A 20,565-nucleotide genomic window follows, 5' to 3' on the forward strand; every position below is an offset into this window, starting at 1 on the left:
TGTTTGTACACAATGGCACCCTGAAAAAGTGTGGAAAGTGTGTAGTGAGGTGTGGAAATAGAGAAGCAAGTGTGAATAAAAGTGTGCAAGTAGGATGCTCCCTACGAAAAAGGATTCATGGAAGCAAATGATGGCTTACTGACTAAAATGTGAACATGAGATGATAAAAAGTGTTTTTTCACTGGTGAAGGCAGTTGTGTAATTTCACTAAGGGAAAAAGGCTGCTGGTGGTGGTGTGGTATCAGTGCTAGCACATTTAGGCTTTTTGGCAAGAAGCTTGGGTTAATGCTGTAGTTTCTTCTAATAGCAGCAGTTTAGAGTGATTCTGAAGTCATCTTGCCTGCACCTTTTGTTACTTGTGCTGGCAGAAAGTTCTGTGACACCATGTGGTGAACCTCATTGTGAGCTGATTGAGGATTAAGAAGCAACTTTTCTTGCCTGGGTTAATGTAGTTAAACCTTATCAGTTTTGTGATACCTTGTGCAGTGCATCTGCTCAAGTGGCTTGGCACAAGTAGATAAAATAGCTGGGGAAAAGCTATTCTGTAATACAGCTCATGAATCAGGGTTATAAAAGAAAAAAGAATAGCTCTTTCAAAGCTATTTACTGTGCAGCCGAACTGGGCATAAAGACAACATGTATAGGGCATAGTACACTTTTTCAGTTGTGTAAGCTGTGTGGTGACCAAGTACCTCTCTTTTATGTTGTAAAATACTGGCTGCAGCTTTTTAGTGCTCTGTTAAATGACATGCTAATTTTCCAGGCTGGTGTAATTCAGCCAGTGCATGCTCAGTTATGTTGTACAGCCTTGTCCTGCACCTGCCTTCAGGAAAATGACTGAGTGACCTGCTCTAGAAGCAGGAAGGTTGTCCCAAGCTCTTTTCCTCAATTTGGGTACTGTAGCACACGAGGTGGTGTCCCTGGTTGCTCAACTTACCTCACAAGACACAAGTTCTGTGAGCACATTGTGTCTTTCATGGATTGACAGCAGCATTAAATCAAATAGTTGGTCTCTATTCCCTTGAACTCTCGGAACTTTCATAGAGCTCAAAGTCTTGGATTTTTCTGTATATTCTGACTAAACTTGTACCTTTTTCATATTCCTGTATAGAATCTCGTGTTGGTTTGTGAAATAACAGCATGTGAGCTGTAAGAGTTCAAGGTGTGGTATTAAGAAGAAACCATAAGAACTGCCAGAGAAGGATTTGTAAAAGGAATGTTTTACTATAAAACCCCTTACAGGCATGTGGGGTTTCATTATTTTTAATTTTTGAGGCTTATTTGTGTTGAAAGATGTAGAACTCTATTGACTTCCTCAGAGGAAAAGCCCCTGGTCAGAAGACTTGACTTAATAATTTCTTTACAACCTGAGAAAAGGTCAAAATGTTCCTCCTCACTATTTCATATCCAGTCGTATTTGGAGGATATTTGGTAGAAAAATGGAGGTCTGATATGACCTATTTGAACTGAGTCACATCTGTATGGTGGTGGTTAAATTAGTATTTGAATGATAAACAATGGCTTCCCTGTGGTTTGGAAAGGATGCTGATAAATTGGAGGAACTCAAATATACTTGGAAACTGGAAAAAGTGCCTTGAAATTAAAGCCGTTAATTTTAAAAGTATGAAGATGAAATTGTCATTCTGAGAATAATGAGGAGGGATAGCACAGGCTGTGAAGTTCTTAATGCAGTACATTGGAGTGTAGAAGAATAGCCAGAATTATTTTTGTTGCAATTGGCTTCTGCTAGCAAAGAACACTTAAAATTAGTGATGAAATTATAATTTGTTGTCAGCCTCACACAGCTCTTCCACTTACTCTGTTCAGACTAGGTGTCTTTTCAAGTGACTATTTTAATGAAAGAACAGCTATTACTCAGAAAACTCACTGAAACTTGCAGCATTGTTCTAAATATTGTGCCACATGTTTTCTTTCCTTTTGAGCATAGTCTCTCCAACTGCACAAAAGAGGTTCTATTTGTGAATAAGCATTTCAAAGTAGATCCACTTCTTGGCATGAAGCAAATAATTCTAACCTCAGGTGAAACTTGTAGTTTCATTGTTTTGTGTGTCCATCTTAAAATATGTCATATTTCCTTACTAAATTCTCCAGAGGCATGAGATCTTGGTGGATGTTTTAACATCTATTCAAAAAGCAGTAGTTGCAAGATGGATGCTTCCTCTTCAGGAAAGTGACTTTGTTGAATAACTTGGCCTTATTCTAAGGAAGACTTCCTTCACACAGAGGGTAGCAGACTTCCCTGTCAAGGTTCTTAGCCAATTGCAGTCTTTCTTTTATGACTATGCTTGAAAAGTCTTCATTGAGGAAGCTTTAGGTAGATCATAGCACAAAGGGAATGAATGGGGGAGGGTAGAGTGTGGCCAGCCCAGGAGAGCTGATAAACTGGTTCAGTGCCCTGTTACAGTAATACCTAGTGGGACTTGTGCCATGTGCTGTATAGATAAAAAAAATCCTCCCTCCTATAAAGAATGTACAGCCTGACAGAGTCTATTCAAATTTGGACTTCCAGACATCGTTAAAATATACCAGCAGACACTGTTTCCAAGTATTTTAGTTTCAGTTACGGAAAGCAAAGCATATATTGTAAAGGAGATTTGTTACTTACTGTCCTCTTAGTCTCTCAACCCTTATTTCAGTGCCTTGAGCTTTTGCTGGAAATAGTGCAGCTTACTCTCCCTTTCAGCATGTGATGTCACATGTGATGTTCTTAAGGTTTTTGGTCTGAATCTCCAAAGAATTAGCAAAGAATTTTTTTGTCACTTAGCAGGATTCTGTATAAATGATCGCAAGTTGCAGAGAAAATATGTCTGCTTTGTCATGGAACTGAGCACTGACTTCTCCAGAACCTGGTCAGAAATAGCTGTAAAGACAAGGTTGCTGTTTGAATTAAGAGAACATTGCAGTTCTCTGGAGGACAAATGGTCTGTGTGTGTGTGATCTCACTTTTTCCATGTTCACCCTGAAAAATGCTTTCAGTGCTCTGCAGCTGTCAGAGTAGTTTAGTGTCTACCTGATGGACAAGGCTTTTTAAGGTGGTAAAAGTGCAGGTAATCAAACAAGTTGGACATTCATGAAGAGAACCTTGTTAAAGATACATTTGGCTGTAAAACTGTAAAAACTAAGTATCAACTGCCACATAGGATTGTGCTTGAGGTTCTGTTCCTTATAAGCATTGAATATCTTGGCCTCTGTGAATAAATAGTCTTTTAAACATCCCTAACTATTATGCTCATATTAAGTCATCTTTCTGCCCTTTTCATCTGGTTCAGGTTAAATTAGCTATAAGACTTTCTGACACAATTTTGTTCCAATAACACATTTTCCTTAGCTACTCTCTGATAGTTGAATAGGTTGGTGTTGCCTTTTATTTGGGGAAACCTGGAAAGGAAGAATTTGTTGAAGACCTTATCTTTTAGTCTCTAACTCGTCCATTTCCCCTTCAGGGACGGCTGAAATGTAGCTACTGTTACCTTAATGTGCTTCTGTGTTTCACATGAAGCTGGTACCTGATTAGAGTAAACGATGGAGGCTGGCTTTTTAAATGTGAATACTACTATAAAACTGGCAACTTGCAGACTTCATGTGGTTTGAACTGGACTAATTAATAGCAAATTCAGTGGAGATTTAAACTTAGGGTTCTGCTGTTTACTTGAAGTAGCTTCTTTAAAAGGAGGTTATAAATGCATCTACAGATGCAAATGGAAAGTAAGAATGAAATGGATTGTCTCGTGCAGGTGCTGATAAAAAATGAGATTTTTAATCTCATTGCTGTCCTATCCTTTCATTTGTTCTATTATTTTCTACCTCTAAAACAATAATACCAAGGGAATATTACCAGAACTCAGTGTTTGTCTCTGTGGGGCTCAAGGATATAAAGTTGTCACTAGCACTATGTGCTGCTGTACAGAAAAAAAGGAAAAAGCTTTGTAGCCCAAGGATGTTTGTTTAAAAATTGACTTTGTATCTGGAAAGGAAGCGTATGTACAATGCTATCATCTTTGGCTATACACAAAGAACAATGTTCACATAAAGTGTGTTGCTCTTTTTTAAAGCAATCTTCCTCTTCATCCTGAGGTGGTGGTGGGGGAGTGACTAATGACCCTTGGGCTGATGGAGCTATGAGCCACTTATTTATAGCTCCTTTATAGGATGCTGGATTGCAAGCTCTATGCTTGGTCTGAGAAATCTAGACCATTAAGAATGCCTTTGTAGTAATTTTTTAGGTAAAATTAGTTACAAACTTGTCTTACTGTGCCAATGCTACTGATGAGGCTTAATTGAAGGCCTTTATACACAAACCTTGTTTTAAGCCTGTCTATTATGTTGTTTCTGAGTAGGGAGCCACCACCAGTAAGTTAAGATTTAAAAAGCAGTCAGTCTGCAACAGATGTTTTGGGGATAGGAAAGATTTTTTTCAATGGCTTTTCTACTTTGAAGAAATAAAAAATAATGCCACTGCATTGATTATAAGAAAATGTAAAATACCAATAAAGCCTGATTGGAACAGGGTTCATGGTGGTGAACCTCAAGAGCTTGTATATTTAATTTAGTTAAAGCTATTCTTGTCTCTTAGCTGAAGATGAAGTGTTTTGCCTTCTAGCCTTAAGATTGAAAATGGAAACCCAACTGCCAGATTGTAATTTCCTCTCTACTGAAATGAGAATTGGATCAAAGCTTTTTCATTAAAGATGAATTATCACCCTTAATTTTCCAGTTTATTCACATGGGCTAATTTTGTAATTCTTGAAACAGTTTGATACTTAGCAGTATATCAGAAAACATTATAAATAGATGCCAGAGGCTTTATTTATAAAGATCAACTGTTCAGGAATTTCTTCAAGAAATCTTGAATAAACCCCATCTTTTTAAAGGCATTGTTAAGTGCACATATAGGAAAACTAAAAACTGCATGCAGCTTCCTTGAAGTAAATGCTGACTCTTTCCACAGTTAAAACTTTTTTTTTCTGATTGATTTCAGTACTCATCTGAGAAGCTGAACAAAAGTGGCAGCTTGTTCCCTTTCGAAATCAATGGTAAGTTCTTCAGAAGCCTTAGCTGTGTTTTACTGAGGTAATTGGTATAGCAAGCAGCCTTTCTTTTGTAAATAAGGTGAGGGGGATGGAGCATGCTGCTGTAGAGCCTGCTGGTTTAAGCTGGTCTTTGAACAATACTGGGAATAGCTGGTTGTTAGTTTTGTACTTGTGATCTGCTTTGCATAGTAAAAAGCCCTTGTAACACTTTCTTTTTGTTCAATATCTGCCTTGGTGTACAGAAGCACAGAAATGCTGTTTTTCATGTTAAACATCTTCAGATTCCTCAGCTAGTAGAAATCTTTGTACACCTTATTCTATTCTTTGCCACATAGAACATACAGCATGATGCAAATCATAAGGTGAAGTCCAGTGCCCTCATAGAAGTGTTATTTGCTTTTATTGCTCCTTGGTCCTACTAGAATAAGTTTTATCTAGCAAAAGCAAAAGTTCCAGTTATTGATATGTAAACTTTCCACTGCCTTATTAAGGGATGGACTTGAAATTTTGCATGTTATGTTTTCTCTGAGCATGGAGGACTTTTATTTGCTCAGTGGGATTCCTCCTAAAATGTTAATCTTGGTTTGTGAGAGGTTTCAAAGGCAAATGGTGATTTATCATAAATAGCATTACCAACTAAGCAGGTATCCTGGTGGGAGTCTGTTACAGACCACCCAACCAGGATGAAGAGAGGCAGACAAAATAATCTGTAAGCAGCTGGGAGAAGTCTCACAATCACTAGTCCTTGTTGTCCCCCCTTGTGGGGGACTTCAACTTACCAGATGTCTGCTGAAGTACAGTACAGCAGAGAGGAAGCAGTCTAGGAGGTTCCTGGACTGCATGGAAGAAAACTCCCTGATGCAGCTGATGAGTGAGATCAACCAGGGGAGATGCTTTGCTGGACCTGCTGGGTTTCAAGAGGGAAGGACTGTTGGGTGATGTGGTCAGAGGCTGCCTTGGGCACAGTGACTGGGGTTTTTGATCCTTGAAGAAATACGGAGGCAGAGATCAGGAGAACTGCCACCTTGAGCTTCTGGAGGGCAGACTTCAGCCTGTGTAGGAGGCTGGTTGACAGAATCCCTTGGGAGGTAGTCTTGAGGGACAAAGGAGTCCAGGAAAGCTGGATGTGCTTTAAGAAGGAAATGTTAAAGGTGCAGAGGCAAGCTATCTCATGTGCTGAAAGATGAGCCAGTGGGGAAGAAGATTGGCCTGATTGAACAGAGAGCTTTGGCTGGAGCTCAAAGCAAAAAAAAAAAAAAAAAGACCAGGAGAGTTGACCTTTGGAGGGAGGGGAAGGCAACTCAGGAGGACTACAAAGATGTTTTAAGATTATGCAGGGAGAAAATTAGAAGGGCCAGAGTCCAGCAAGAACCTAATCTGGCTACTGCCATAAAACACAATTAGAAATATTTTTATAAATGCATTAGCAACAAAAGGAAGGCTTAGGAGAATCTCCATCCTTTACTGGATGCAGGGAGGAATATAGGGACAAAGGATGAGGAAAAACTGAGGTGCTTAATGCCTTCTTTGCCACAGTCTTTAATAGCAAGACCAGTTGTTTTCTGGCTACTCAGCCCCCTGAGCTGGAAATCAGGAACAGGAAGCAGAATAAAGCCTCCATAATCTGAGGGGAAATGGTCAGAGATCTGCTACATCACTTAGGCACACACAGGTCTATGGGGCTGATGGGATCCACCCAAGAGGACTGAGGGACTTCATAGACAGGCTCACTGAGCCACTCTCCATCATTTACCAGCAGTCCTGGCTGACCAGAGGTCAGCAAATGTGACACCCATCTGCCACAAGGAGGATCTGGGGAACTACAGGCCTGTCAGTCTGGCCTTTATGAAAGGCAGGTCCTGCTTGACCAACCTGGTTTCCTTCTCTAACAAGGTGACCTATCTAGTGCATGAGGGAAGGGGTTCTCCAAAATAACAAGTGACAGGACAAGAGGAAATGGCCTCAAATTGCACCAGGAGAAGCCTAGATTGGGTGTTAGGAAAAATTTCTTTGATTGAAGGGTTGTGTCAAGCATTGAAACTGGCTGCCCAGGGCAGTGGTGGAGTCACCATCCCTGCAGGTATTTAAAAGACATGTAGATGTGGCACTTGGGACATGGTTTAGTGGTGGACTTGGCAGAGTTAAGTTAATGGTTGGACTCTGATCTTAGAGCTGTTTTCCAGTCTAAATTATTAGGTGCTTCTGTCATGTAAACAATTAAAACAGGTTCAACTCTTGGCTTTCTTTTTTTACTTTAAACTTTTAAATAAGCCTCCCAGCCTGGAAGAAAACTTCCTAAGGATTTTTAAAAAATCAGGCAAGTCCAAGCTAGGAAATTGTCCTACAGTAGATGCTAGGAGTTTCAAACATTAGCTGGATCCCATTGTGTTGGCTCTTTGACTTGCACTGAATTATGGATGGTCCCTGCCTTGCAGAGCTTGCATGCTTAAGGCAAAGCACAGTATGTGGTTGTACCCATCTGAAAGAATGGAGGAGGAAGGACAGAGGAATTCTAATAAAACATGTTTGAATAGGCCAGCTGTCTGCACAGTTAAATGATTTTGAGACAATAGGGTGTTCTTTAAATAAGATCCAAATAAACAGGATAATCCATGACATACTTTGGGCATGGAACATGTACAACTATTTGGGTTTGCAACTTTTAAAGCTACTCAGCAATCTTTTAGCTGTAGATTACTCTAAAACTTAGTTTAGAAAGTCAACCGTAAGAATATACTAGTATTTAGTGTTTAGGCTCTATCTAGGTTCTTAAAATAGGTGTATGGGAAAAAATGGGTATTTAAAATGTTCTTTCTTTAAAGCCAGGATAAGTGAAACTTATTTGGCTAATTGGTTTAAATTAGCAAATTTTCTAACCAAGCATGAAGCACTGTTAGCTGGCCAAGAGTTTTGCTGCTTTTCAATTTGCAAATCCAAAGTCTGCCGTAGTTCTTCTTACACTTCATTGTATAATGTGGAGGAACAGCTGTAAAATGTGCAGAATGTTCTCAAAGAAACGCTTCACAAAAGAGTGAGAGGCTGCACTGGCAGACTGCTTTTAACCCAGCATTGCCACTTCAGATGAGAAATTGTGCACTATGTCTGCATTCACAGTAAAAGTTGCAGGAGGTTCTTAAGGGATACTTTATGTGTTGAATTAAGATTTGGGGTTTTTTCTTATATTCAGAGTGTAAGGGAGGGGGGAAGGCAACAATCTTCAATCTGATTTAACTTTATACTGTTTCTAATTCAAAGTAAAGCTTTTCAGAGTGGAGAATGTGTGAACACCCTTTGCAAGTTTTCTTTAATAAGGTGTTCTTAATAGAAAAGTATAAGAGCTAAATGAAGAACAGCAATGTGAAGAGATTATCCTGCTTTTGCATTAAAGAAAAAAAATTCCCTGTTGGCTTCTCACATTGTTAATCTGTTTTGGTTGTACCTGAGGTTGTTCACTGTTACGTGATTTAATTGTGGTATGTGTGTACACTAGGAAACTGTCCCTGTTGCTCACTGAAAAGCACATATTGTAATTATTCAGTATAAAGGAAAAGGTATTAACAAGGTACTTATACATTGGAATGCCTGGACTGGTTCCTGAAATACTTTGTCTTTGTGTTTTTTGAATTTTCTATCTTTTTTTTTTTAGTGTGAAATTTTGATTAAGAGCTGGGTATTTATGGCTCAGCCTTCTAAACATGATTTTGTTGGCTATACATTAAACTAGGTTTAAAACAAATTGTTCTTTCACTTTTCATCTTTTACCTGTATCTTTTTTTGCTTTCAGAAGACAGTCCTTGGAAAGCTTTAAATGGGGGTTACCCAATCCAGCCTGACACAACCAGGAATTCAGCTTACCCTTTCCCAGTATGCCCGTTCAGCACCAGCGCTGCCAGCAATGGCAGTCTGCCGTGGCAGCAGGAATCTTCCAACACGTCCATGGTGTCAGGATGGATAAGTGAATTAAACCTGAACGAGAACTCGGGTCAGCCCTTGGCACCGCCCACCAAGCGCCACTGCAGGTCCCTGTCGGAGCCGGACGAGCTGGCTCGCTGCCGGTCGCCCTGGAAGCCGGGCAGCTCCAAGGTTTGGACTCCTGTGTCAAAGAGACGCTGTAACAGCGGCGGCAGCGCTACCTTGCAGCGCTGCAACAGCCACGGAAGTGCCACCTTGCAGAGAAGCACAAGCATCAGCCTGCCACAAAACATCCTGTCCCTAAACAACGTCTTCACCATCACCAGCTTCAACACCTCTCCAGTACCCAGACCTTCCTCTGCCAGCAGCGGGTTTGTGGACAGCAGCGAGGGCAGCACGAGCTCCAGCACCCGCTGGAATTCCGGAGGCCCTTGTGACTTTAACCCAAGGCGCCGCCTCTCCCTCTCCCAGGAGCACATCACCGAGACAGGAAATCTCATGCCTTCAGCCAACAGCACTCCCACCTCCACACCCGAGCTCAGCCGGCGGCAGGGCCTGCTGAGGTGCCGCTCGCAGCCCTGCGTCCTGAACGAAAAGAAAAGCCGGCTGAAGCGCAGACGGGAGGAGGATGTACGATGGAACAGGCCATCGTTAGACTTTTTTAAAATGACACGGGTGAGATTTTGCTTTCCTCGGTGTGGGAAGGGAGCTCTTGCAGAAAGGCTGTTTCTAGATCAGCGGCACTAATTTGTAGTTGTTGCAAATTTGCAACAACTGTATCTGACACCTTCAGCAGGAGAGCAGGTTGCTTGTACTTGCCATTGCTATACCCTAAAGCAATTTACATTCTGCCTGTGAAACCCAGTCCTTGAAGTCCATTGTACTTAATACAGAATGCTGTGAGCTCCGAAAAGATGCTTAAAGCAGAGGCCACAGAGAAATGCTTGCTTTTTGAAAAGCAAGGAAGCCATGGGGAATGGAGTAGATGTGGTAGCAAAAAAATTTGTACCACTGTGTTCCCAAATGCAATGATTTCTGAGTAATCTTAGTGCAACTGTTTGATTAAGCCTCCCCTTAGTTTGAGTAATTCCATAAACCTAAATAAGAGCAAGTAAACCCCTGTATAAATGGATTAACTAAAGAAGCTGCTAATAAGCAGTTGGAAAGAGATAGTATTCTAATATGGCAGCTGCAGGTGCTCCAGCTCAATGGAGAGGTGTTCTACTCCAGAATTTTATTCAGAATTCTACTTCCTTTCTCATGAGAGTAGAGGTGCTGATTCAAGAACTAGAAAACTTTAGTTCATGCCTATACTCTGCATGTAATACAAATGCATGTACACAGCTCATTTTTTGGAGCTTCTGTGTCCACAGAGTTGAGTGCTGCAGTTCAAAATGTAAAACTGAATCTCACATTACGGTCAGAGAACACTTTGTGCTTGTGAGTATAACCCTACTGGTCAGTAAGTACCAGACTTGGAAAGCTTGTGTGATAGATCTGTTATGAGTAGTGGGGAGGAGGTAGTTGGCAAAAGTAGCAGTTAAAATGTAAGGAAAGGACATAGTTGTGCACCAGTGTCCCTGTACATGATGCACTGAGCAAAAGAAAAGCTGAATAGGATGGGGGGTTGGCTAAAACTTCCAGTTTGTGGTACCCCAGTATTAGTAGGCTTTACATCAAAATACATGGGAAAAATACTAGTAAGATAGATACTGGACCTGTCTGATGCTAACTAATTTATATCGGCTTGGCTAAAGGTCTCTATGGTAACATCTGTCCTTCCCTTGTTACTTCTATAAAACAGCTTCCTTATATCTTAAAGGATTTTCCTCTTGAAAAATACAATTTTTTTGCTGAAGCTATGGGTGTAGAACAGTCTGGTTTACTTATTGACAAGGTTGGTAACCAATTCTGTTCTAGGTATGACTAGACAGTGTTCTGAGTTTTGGCCAAGATGCAAGTTTACTAGTTAGCTAATCAGATTTTACCTGTTTCTGTGTTAATCACTGCTGGGATTAGTTTGCTAATCTAGACCAGAAGTATTATTGGATTTGCCTTTCAACTGCCTGTGTGGTCTAATGCAGGTTTCTTTATGTAAAATTTGAAACCTACCCCTTTTTTGGCTAGACTTGATGCTTGCATTCTTCATGCTCTGGAGGTGAGATGCGATATTTCAGCCTACAGAATAGCTTCAGTTGCTCAGATCTTACACCTTTTAAGTAATCTGTACAGCAGTGTGTATGGAGGGAACCTGTTAACAGCTCATGTCTATAGGAAGGTTTTTGGCCATTTAGATTTGCTGTAGAATTATACATGAGACTAATATTCAGCCAGTCTTGATGACTTTTTCCTGTGAGACCTATTTTGAAATTAGGATTTCATGATAAACTGAGTAGTTTATGCAGTGAAGTTCATTCTGCAGTGTTAAGGCCCTGATGGTTTTTTTTCCAGATATTTCAGTAGAATCTTCCTATTAAGGTGTTTAATCAAAGGCACAAAGTATAGCTTGGAAATACATCAATTTCCAAACATGCTAAACTTTATGGAAACATCTGTTTAAAAACTAGGCAAGTACTGGAAACATTTGAAGTAAAAGTTGAATTAATTTTCCAAGAAATATTAGGGTTTTTTAGAATGACAGCTTGCTTACCCATTATATTGTTAGTCTTCATATCTTACCTTCTCTCTATGCCCCAAATCCTGGCAGATGTATATGCTGTGAAACTTGCATTGTGGTCCTAAGCAAAATTAGTACTGTGAAAAATACCATGAACTAATACTACAGAAGGCAGAAGTTTGATTTTGTCTCTACTTATTAGAATCATCAGCTGGAACATACAATCAAGAAGTCATAAAATAGTTAGGGTTGGAAGGGACTTTCAAAGATAATCTACCCCCCTGCCCTGGGGTTGTTTCTAAGTGTCATACAAGGTGTCCTATATCTGCATGTAGCTCAGTGAAGATCAGGGCTACCATTAGGGAAAGTTCAGTAAGACCTTCCTTTCATGTATCTTGATGACTGTTTATTGTTTCCAAAAATACTTTTTCTGTGATTTCAAATTCACTTCCAAGTCAGTTTATGAAAGGCCTCTGTTGAAAACAAGTGCTTTTAAGGATTTTTATTCTAAGCTTTACTGCAAATATTTTGATGTTCTCAAATCTTCCTAAAAAGCTCAACTTATCTATCAAGTAGTTGCTTAAAACCAGGTCAGCAGTTAGATAATAGTGCCTGTGCAGAATTTAACATTGGGCAAATATGATTTATGATAGATATGAAACTGGTATATTGGAGCCACAGTTGCTTGAAGATGAAAGTTTTGGGGCTGCAGGCATCTCTGCCAATGCTCTGAGAGGTTGACACAAACACCTGCTAAAGTTGCTCAAGGCTTCTCAGCAAGGAATTGTCTCAAGTCAATATTTATCAGTAAATAAATGATTTATTTACTTTAGCTTGAAGCAAGGGCTGTTATATCTGAATGAAGATCTTAAATAGCTGTGGTTGGGTGAAGCTTTAGAGGCAGAAGGGGATGAAAAGTGATTTTTTTGTTTGATGTGTTTTATTTTGTTTTTGTTTTGGTGTTGTTTATTGTTTGTTTTGGGCTTTTTTTCATTACTGAACTGTTTTTTTTGTTAGTTGAGTTCTGAAAACGTACTTGTTGGTTGCTGCTTCAGTCCCTGATAATTTGATAAATATTAGTGCTAGAAAATCAAAAGTCTAATTCTGAAAGCAAAGTTTCCATTGTCATTGCTTTTTAAGTTCAGAATTCACTGATGAGAAAATTGAGATATTAATCTATCTGCGTGTTCTTAATTTATGCACTTGTTCATGGCTTGCTCCTTCCACTGTTGCATCTTTAATATTCTGATTTGTGCTTTTATTTAGGAGAGGTAAAGAAATTGAGCGGCTCTTAATATCATAAACTGTTTATTTCTATGTACTTTGACTTTGTTTTATTCTTCCACAGACCTTCACACTTCACTGCATTCCCCCTCTGGTTTAGGTTTTCATGCCCTCTTGAGAAGGAATATGCCATATCTTCAGTTCTCATGGAAAATGCTACATTAATATCCAGTAAAGTGAGTGATTCATGTACGTAGAGAGAGATTGAAGTGTTCAGGCAGATTGCTGTACACCACTGCTTAGCTCTCGCGTAGTGCTAAATTCTGGAAGGATCTTTTTCTGGACTAGAAGCTGAAAATACAAACTTGTGAAACATCAGAGCTTCTAGGACACGAAGACAGCTGTAAAAACAAGTGGAAAAGATAACAAAATATGATAGCTGTTTTCAGCCCCTGAAGGCTCAAAATTATTTTCTCCATTCAGTTTTGTGTGCAAGAAGAACTGTAGGAGTTGTAGCACAGCAGAATGCGGTGTCTGCGCCTGCTGAGCATTTGTTCCCAACCACCCAAATCAGAAGCTGGCTCTGGTGAGCAGTCTCAGCCCTCCTTCATGGCAGCAGACATCCCGTCACCCTGGTATTTGGAGGTGCCTGTGTGTGGAAAAGAGCCTCTCTGGGCTTGTGCTTTCCCGCAGCAGGTCCGCTCTGTCTCAGAGGCTGCTGCAGAATGAGTCAAGGTGGTGTTTTGACTGCTAACTGCAGTATGTGGAGAGAAATGTTTCTTTACTGAAGTGGAAACTGCTGAGTTTTTTCCAATGTTCTGCTTCATGAATTATGTCAGTTGATCCTGAGGTGCGACAAGGAAAGAGCAGCCAAGAGGTTGCACATGATTTTTGGTGTGTAAGCAAGTTTTACTGTGACAGTGAGATTTAATTCTGTTTTAGATCAAACAACACACTGTAGTTTGAAGTCTTTCTGGTGTTCAACATTCTTGCGTTACTCCTCCCCCAGTGTGGTGGCACGAAGTTCCAAAAAACAATAATCTGGGTATCATACTTAAAAAGCCCAAACTATTTGTGTTTTCTATGAAGTGGTGCTTAGTCTTTTTAAATAGTTAATACCAAACACGTGGCTTTATCCACATAACTAATATTTTCAACTAGTGAATCCTAGAGCATCTCGTGCATTAATTAACATTGGACTGGTAAGACAACACAGTGAAGAGTTTTAAGGGTCTTCTAAACAGTCAAGTAACTCAGGGACTGAAGTTGTAATTTCCTAGCACAGGATGCTTTTTTTTTGTAGAAGTGCTTTAAAGTCATCTGGATTTTATAGTACTGGATTTTCTTGGTACTGAGAGAGACTCTTAAGTGCCACACCAGGTCAGGCCAAAGCTGTGGCTGGCACCCTGCCCAACCAGAACAGCTGCTTTGAGGGATGCAAGAACAATGAATGCGCAATGTGATACTTCCTCCAGTGTGGCCTGGCTCCTGCCAGTGTGCATCTTGGGGGCTTCAGAGTGTGAATCAAATTCTGACAACTACTGGTAGAGCTGCTTGCTGTTGATAATCTGCTTTTTTAACCCTGTATCTTGGACTTCCAGTGTTATATAACAGTTTAATTTTTGTAAACAGTTCTTCATCACCTGTAAAACCTGAATGCTTGATTTAGTCTTTCTTGAAGTTTAAGCTCTTCAACAGGCAAAACACTTGGATAACTTTGATCCTTAAAGTAAATTGAGCTAAAATTGCTTTGACTATTACCTTTATGCTGCAGATTGCAGTGATGTAGTGGCTTTATGTAGTAAGGAGGACTTCTCACTGGGTGAGTGTGAACAGAGTCAAAGATGTCAACTTTGACCAAAACAGCAAAATTAGTATCACTTACATGTGAGAATAAGCAGAGGGACTATAGTTGGTAGTGACTTCCACAGCAGTTTAAAGATACACACCAAAGTAGAGGTGAATGTTGGGGGTGGATGTGTTTCCCTGAAGGGTGGGAGGAGGAGGCAGTGCTTAATAAAGGGCAGAGCACATCAGTGGTGTTGCAAACTGAGCTTGGGTCAGGTGACTGCTGCTTTTATTACAGAGACTTTCCTGGTAACTCCTGATCTCTCTTGTGCAATCTCTGCATCCACTTACTTGAGTTTCTTTTTGTGGAGGCCAATTTGTAGAAGCCAGTGTGCATAGATACAGGGGTGAGCTGTAATACTAATTATTTTATTTAGGTATACAACCAGGGTAACAAAATTGTCATTGCAGTCTGAGAACTGCCAGGCAATGGTTCTTTTTTGCCCTTTGAGGTTACTGTAATGGTCAGTATGTGGACAGGTTTATGAATTAGCCATACTGTGACCTCATTAAGTTTAACAAAATAAGTGTGGAAGCATTCTCATTCATTCTTTGAATTCTTGTCCAGAAGATTTCAAGTTATGTTCTGTTAGGCATAGTTACAGTCAACTTGTTCACTTTGATTATGCTACAGCAAAATGCATTAATGTTCCCAAGCTGTACTGCTGTACTTAGAACTCAAGAATGGACATGAAAAAAAAAAAAAAGGCAGTATTGTCATATATATGAGTAGTGTAGTCAAGGCTAACTTCCAGGTTGCTGTTTTAGGCTCTCTTCCAGGTTGCTGTTTTAGCATGTGCAGGATAAGTAAGTGATATCAAGTCCCTCACTAAGCTCACAGGGTACCTGCCCTGGGAGTCAGGGTGTATTGGTTTGGCACGGTCTGGTTTTAGGGTAGCAGGGGGGCCACAAAAATGGCTTCTGTGAGGAAGCTGCTGGAAGCTTCCCACCATGTCTGGCTGAGCCAACGTCTGATGGCTCTGAAGATGGACATGCTGCTGGTCAAAACTGGGCTAATGAGGTTGGTGGTGCCTCTGTGATGACATATTTAAGAAGAAAATCAAAACAAAGTCACAAGATTTTGGATTCGAGTCAGAGAAGAGGAGGTAAGAACATGTGAGGGACAAGAACATGGTGACGCCAAGGTCAGTGAAGGAGGGGCAGGAGGTGCTCCAGATGCCGAAGCAGAGATTGCTCTGCAGGCTGTGGTGCAGACCATGGCAAAGCAGCTGTGCCCCTGCAGCCCGTGGGGATCCACGGGGGATGCAGAGATCCACCCGCAGACCATGGGGATCCACGGGGGATGCAGAGATCCACCCGCAGACCATGGCAAAGCAGCTGTGCCCCTGCAGCCCATGGGGATCCACGGGGGATGCAGAGATCCACCTGCAGACCATGGCAAAGCAGCTGTGCCCCTGCAGCCCATGGGGATCCACGGGGGATGCAGAGATCCACCCGCAGCCCGTGGGGAGGTGCCCGTGCCAGAGCGGGTGGATGCCTGGAGGAGGCTGGGATCCAGTGGAAGACGCAGTAGAGAGAGAGGGCCCTGCTTCCAGGCTGGAGCAGCCTGTCTTTGGAGGACTGCACCCTGTGGAAAGAGAGCCCCAGCGCAGCAGTTCTGGGAGGGCTGTGTGCCCGTGGGAGGGGCTCAGGCTGCAGCAGGGGCGGTGTGGCTGCTGCTCCTGAGAATGGACCCACGCCGGGAAGTTCAGGAGAACTGTCTCCCGTGGGAGGGACCCCACGGCCTCACAGGGGAAGACTCCTCTGCCGGAGCAGCGGAAGGAAGTCTTGGTGGGGGACTGAGCAAACCCCCGTGCCCTGTCTCCCTACACTGTCGGTGGGAAGGAGGGAGAGGCTGGGGGTGGAAGGTGTTCTAAAGGCTTGTTTTACCTCTCATTATCCTCCTCTGATTCTCTTAGTAATAAATTCACATCCCAACTGAAGTTGAGCCTGTTTCGCCCTTGAAGTGTTTCTCCCGGTCCTTATCTCACTCATGAATCATTTGTTAATTTTTTTTTCCTTTTCCCTCCTCTGCCCAGCTGTGGCAGGGGAGGGTGAGCGAGTGGCTCTCGTGGGTGCCTGGTGTTGGGCCAGTGTCAAACCATGACACAGGGCTGCACTGGCTAAAGTAGGTTAAGTACTGGCTCATGAAGTTCATTCAGATTGTGTTCTGTAAATAGTAAACATGTTGCTTTAAATAGCTTGAAATGCTTATGTAAAGCTTGTCTCTTGTAGCCTTCTGTCTAAATGGGAACAAACAGGTTATTTAGGGTAGATGTAGTTTCTGCTTGTGGATGCAGTGGAGTCAGCAAAGGCTGTTCTGTGCCCTGCACATGAGTGCAGTGTGATTTGGGAAGGTCTTTAAATTGCAGCACTTAATCACTTAAGCTCTTGTGATGCACTTGGCAAGATGTACTACACAGCATCTCTTGGTCAGAACGTCGGCCTGTTTTTTTCTACCTGTGAATGATGTTGCAATTCAGTGGCGCATTGATGGTGCAGCACTGCTCAGATAAAATTGGTGGTAGATGTCCTTGCACTACATGTGGATATCTTGTGCTGGAGGGCACCCTTGATGCCCTTGGCTTTTGGAATATGGTTTGTGGAAAATGCAATACAGATGAGTAATATGTAGAGGAGGATTGGTCTGGGGTTGATTGGGATCAATAAAATGGTAGCATATACAGATATGTAACACCAGTAGTTTCCCTTTGTATAAGATTAAGAGCAAAAAGAACAGCTATGAATGAAGCAATTGAGCCAGGAACAGAATTTTAGCTCTTCTTTGAAAACTTAATACCTATTACCAGGGGAGCCTTTAACTTAACATTTGAAAAATAGAACTTATCTTGGCCTACCTTTGCTTTGAAAAACACTTCTGGGACTTGTTGGGCTTTTTTTTTTCCTTCCTCTGGTAGTAATTTCTGTAAGCAATCATAAACCAAGAAAGCAAAAGATAACATGATTTGTATTTCAAATATCAAGATAGTATCAAAATTGTCCAGATAAGTAAATCAGTGGTTTAAATCCATTTTATGTAATTCTAGGCATAAACATAATTTATAGCTGAAAATAAATCGTCAGCAATGGACCTCAAGGAAAAGTTTCCTACTCTTTGCCTATGCAGTGTTCCCCTTTGTGCAAGAGGCTAAAGACTTCAATATTCCCAGAGTGTGGCTTTTCTTTAAGAGTAACCTTGTCTTGGAGGACAAATGTCTGAATGGAAAGGAGTACAGTAAGATACTTGCAGGTTTTCTAAACTTCAGTAGAGTGAAGATAAACTACTGCTATGCCTGCAGGAATTTGAACAATGAAGTGCAAGTCAGCTTTAATCTGCTAGAGGTTGGTCAAGCTATATTTTATTCATTGGAAATCAGTTAAGAGGCCAGAGAATTGCTAAGATCAGGAAGAAATTCTCTTTGGAGAGGAACAGGTATGTGGAAGGTAGGAGCAGTTTCTTGAGATGCCTCCTTCTGTGTCATTTACTTCTTGAGCAAACTTCAGTGATGGCCAGTGGCAGTCCTGGCACTGCTGTCACTTGTGGAAGAGGACAGGTATTCCTGTGCTCTGCACCTCTCTGGACAACAGATGTCTAATGAATTTCCAAGTATTTTGACTTGGACTGCGAGTTAAATTTGCCTCTCTGAAGTTAAGCAATATACATCTGCTATGTAGTGTGATTAAACCTCCAATTTTCTCAAATTAAATAAAAAATAATATACAGCAGTTTGAGTCAAATTTTGTGTGAGTAGCTATTTACATTTGGCTATCAATCTGTGAAAAACAACTGTGGAAGTCATGGCTGAGGAAAGATGTCTTAAATCGTTCTGTCTTGTTCTCTGTTGATGCATGATTACTTCCCACAATATATATTTTTCTAGTATTTGGTCCACTGTAGCCTTTTAAATGCCTCCAGGGATGTGGTTTCCTTAGCAGATAAAAGAGCCTTTTGTGGGAAGCAGAGGCAGTTTTGCCTAAGCTATAAAAGCCATTCAGACTCACGTAAGATAGTGTCATGTATTTTTGGATCTCTTTCCTACTGTCATGATAATATTTCATGGAAATAGAACTTTAATCTTCCTGGTCCACTAGTTAATAAAAACATGTGAAATGTCTTAGCCTCCATTTGAAAGCAACTTCTGCAGGAACGAGAGGTGGAATGGCAGATACTAGGTGTGGTACCTAGAGCCCGGGAGCCTGTATCCAGCTACACCTCTCTGTTTTGTGAAAAATTTATGAATGACTCTGCTTTTTTGGCCGGGAAGATTTTTTTTTTTGTGAGTTAGAGAATTACACACGAGCGGGAGTTTTTGCTCTGAATAGTCAAGGATTAGAGCTCCTTGCAGAGTTCTAAGAACTTGAGTAGCACCAGCTGAGGTGTTCAGCTGGATCTCCATTTCCAGTCAAACGTTTAGACTATTCCTTTCACTAATAGTTAGGTCTCTTAATTTAAACCTCTTCAAAGTACTCCTGTAAAATAGGTTAATGAAATGTTTTGTAGAAAATGATGAACCTTTTTCAGTCATCTTAAGCTTTATTTACTCTACTTTGTAAGGTGCTATACAGATGCTACTTTGTAAGTTGAAGTACTTACGTTAGAAATACTCAACTGTTGGTTTCAAAACTTAACAAAAAATCCTTAACATGTGTTATATCAGAATAAAAAGCCTGTAAGTGGGCTTAAACTCCAAACATTTAAAGGAAACCTCAGACAACCAAAACAACCCCCCCAGCTTTATTTTATGCCATTACAAATCAGTATAGCATTCTTCTAAACTTCTTGATCATGTGTAGCAGCTAGTGCTTGTCTCATGCTATGTCCATTGTTTGAGCAGGAACTTGTTTAAATTACAGTAGTATTTTCAGGGAGGTATGAAACTATTTTTAGAGTATGCATTTGTGGCATAAGTAGTTGATTTAAGCTTAAAGGCAGCTTTTTAACCTTGTCAAAAATCTTTATTTTCCACTAGGCCTTATGTTACTATCTGACAATCAGTTTTCAGTTGGATTTTGTCATTTCAGGCATAGCTGTATGGTTCTTTCATCCTTCTAAACCTAAATAGATGAACTGCACATCTGTTGTGTGAAAGTAATGTAGGAGGTCTCTAAATTTTTCTATTTCAAGAGTGACTTTGTTAACATCAGTTAAAAGGCTTATCTATAATTACACAGTTCCTATTAACACTGTGGTGTTGCAAAACTGATGTTCATTTTCCATCCCTTCCCAGATAGTTTTTAATGTGGACCATGTGAAAATCTATTTTTAAAACTGTAAATTATGCTTAATAACTAGCAAAGCAACATAGCAAACTTAAGCTTTAATTTTTAAAAATATGTTCAGACACTGTACCAGGTGAAAACAGAAGTACTCTTGAACAAATTTCACCAAAATTTTCACCAAATGTGTGTAGCAGCAGTGCTGAAGGGCAATGTTTGTGCCATGACTGACTTTAAAGGCCCTTTGGGGAGCAAACATTAGGAACTTTCTCTGCTGATGGGGAGGTGCAGAGACTGAAGTGTGGTTTTTATTTCTTTAATCTGTTGTGACAAGTTTTTGTGGAAGTGAGAAGAACAGTTTAGTTTCCTAAAATGAAGAATGCTATCTAATCTAATACCTTCTTTTGTGGAAGGTGGCAAACATTGTTTAAACCTTCCAACATCTGCCTATGAGAAGGGCAGGACAGGTCATAACTTAATTTGACAATGAATCTTGTAGGGCTTAAGATCCCAGATGGTGTCAATGGTGTGTAGCTATTGAACTGACTTGTCTGAGCTTTTCATGTAAAACTTGTGGGCTCTATCCAAATAATATGAACTCAGCTCAAAATGGATTTAATTGTCAGAGACACTGCCCTGTGGAATTAACTTTCCTTTTGAACAGTCTGTGTCAACCTTTATGGCAGCAGTACAGGT

General features: G+C 40.7%; 1 protein-coding gene across 2 annotated transcripts in view; it reads left to right on the forward strand.

Moving 5' to 3' along the window:
- Positions 1 to 20,565, forward strand: part of FAM53A (family with sequence similarity 53 member A) — a 72,037-nt gene that overhangs the window by 22,787 nt on the left and 28,685 nt on the right. Inside the window, exons 3-4 of one of the 2 annotated variants that reach the window (XM_069014646.1) lie at positions 5,000 to 5,054; positions 8,836 to 9,638. In XM_069014646.1, the coding sequence (XP_068870747.1) occupies positions 5,000 to 5,054; positions 8,836 to 9,638 (858 nt within the window). The remainder of the gene's footprint in view (positions 1 to 4,999; positions 5,055 to 8,835; positions 9,639 to 20,565) is intronic. The other variant, XM_069014647.1, reaches the window with a different exon arrangement.

This window comes from Aphelocoma coerulescens, chromosome 4 (assembly GCF_041296385.1).
Source record: "Aphelocoma coerulescens isolate FSJ_1873_10779 chromosome 4, UR_Acoe_1.0, whole genome shotgun sequence".
In the NCBI taxonomy this organism is placed as follows: domain Eukaryota; kingdom Metazoa; phylum Chordata; class Aves; order Passeriformes; family Corvidae; genus Aphelocoma; species Aphelocoma coerulescens.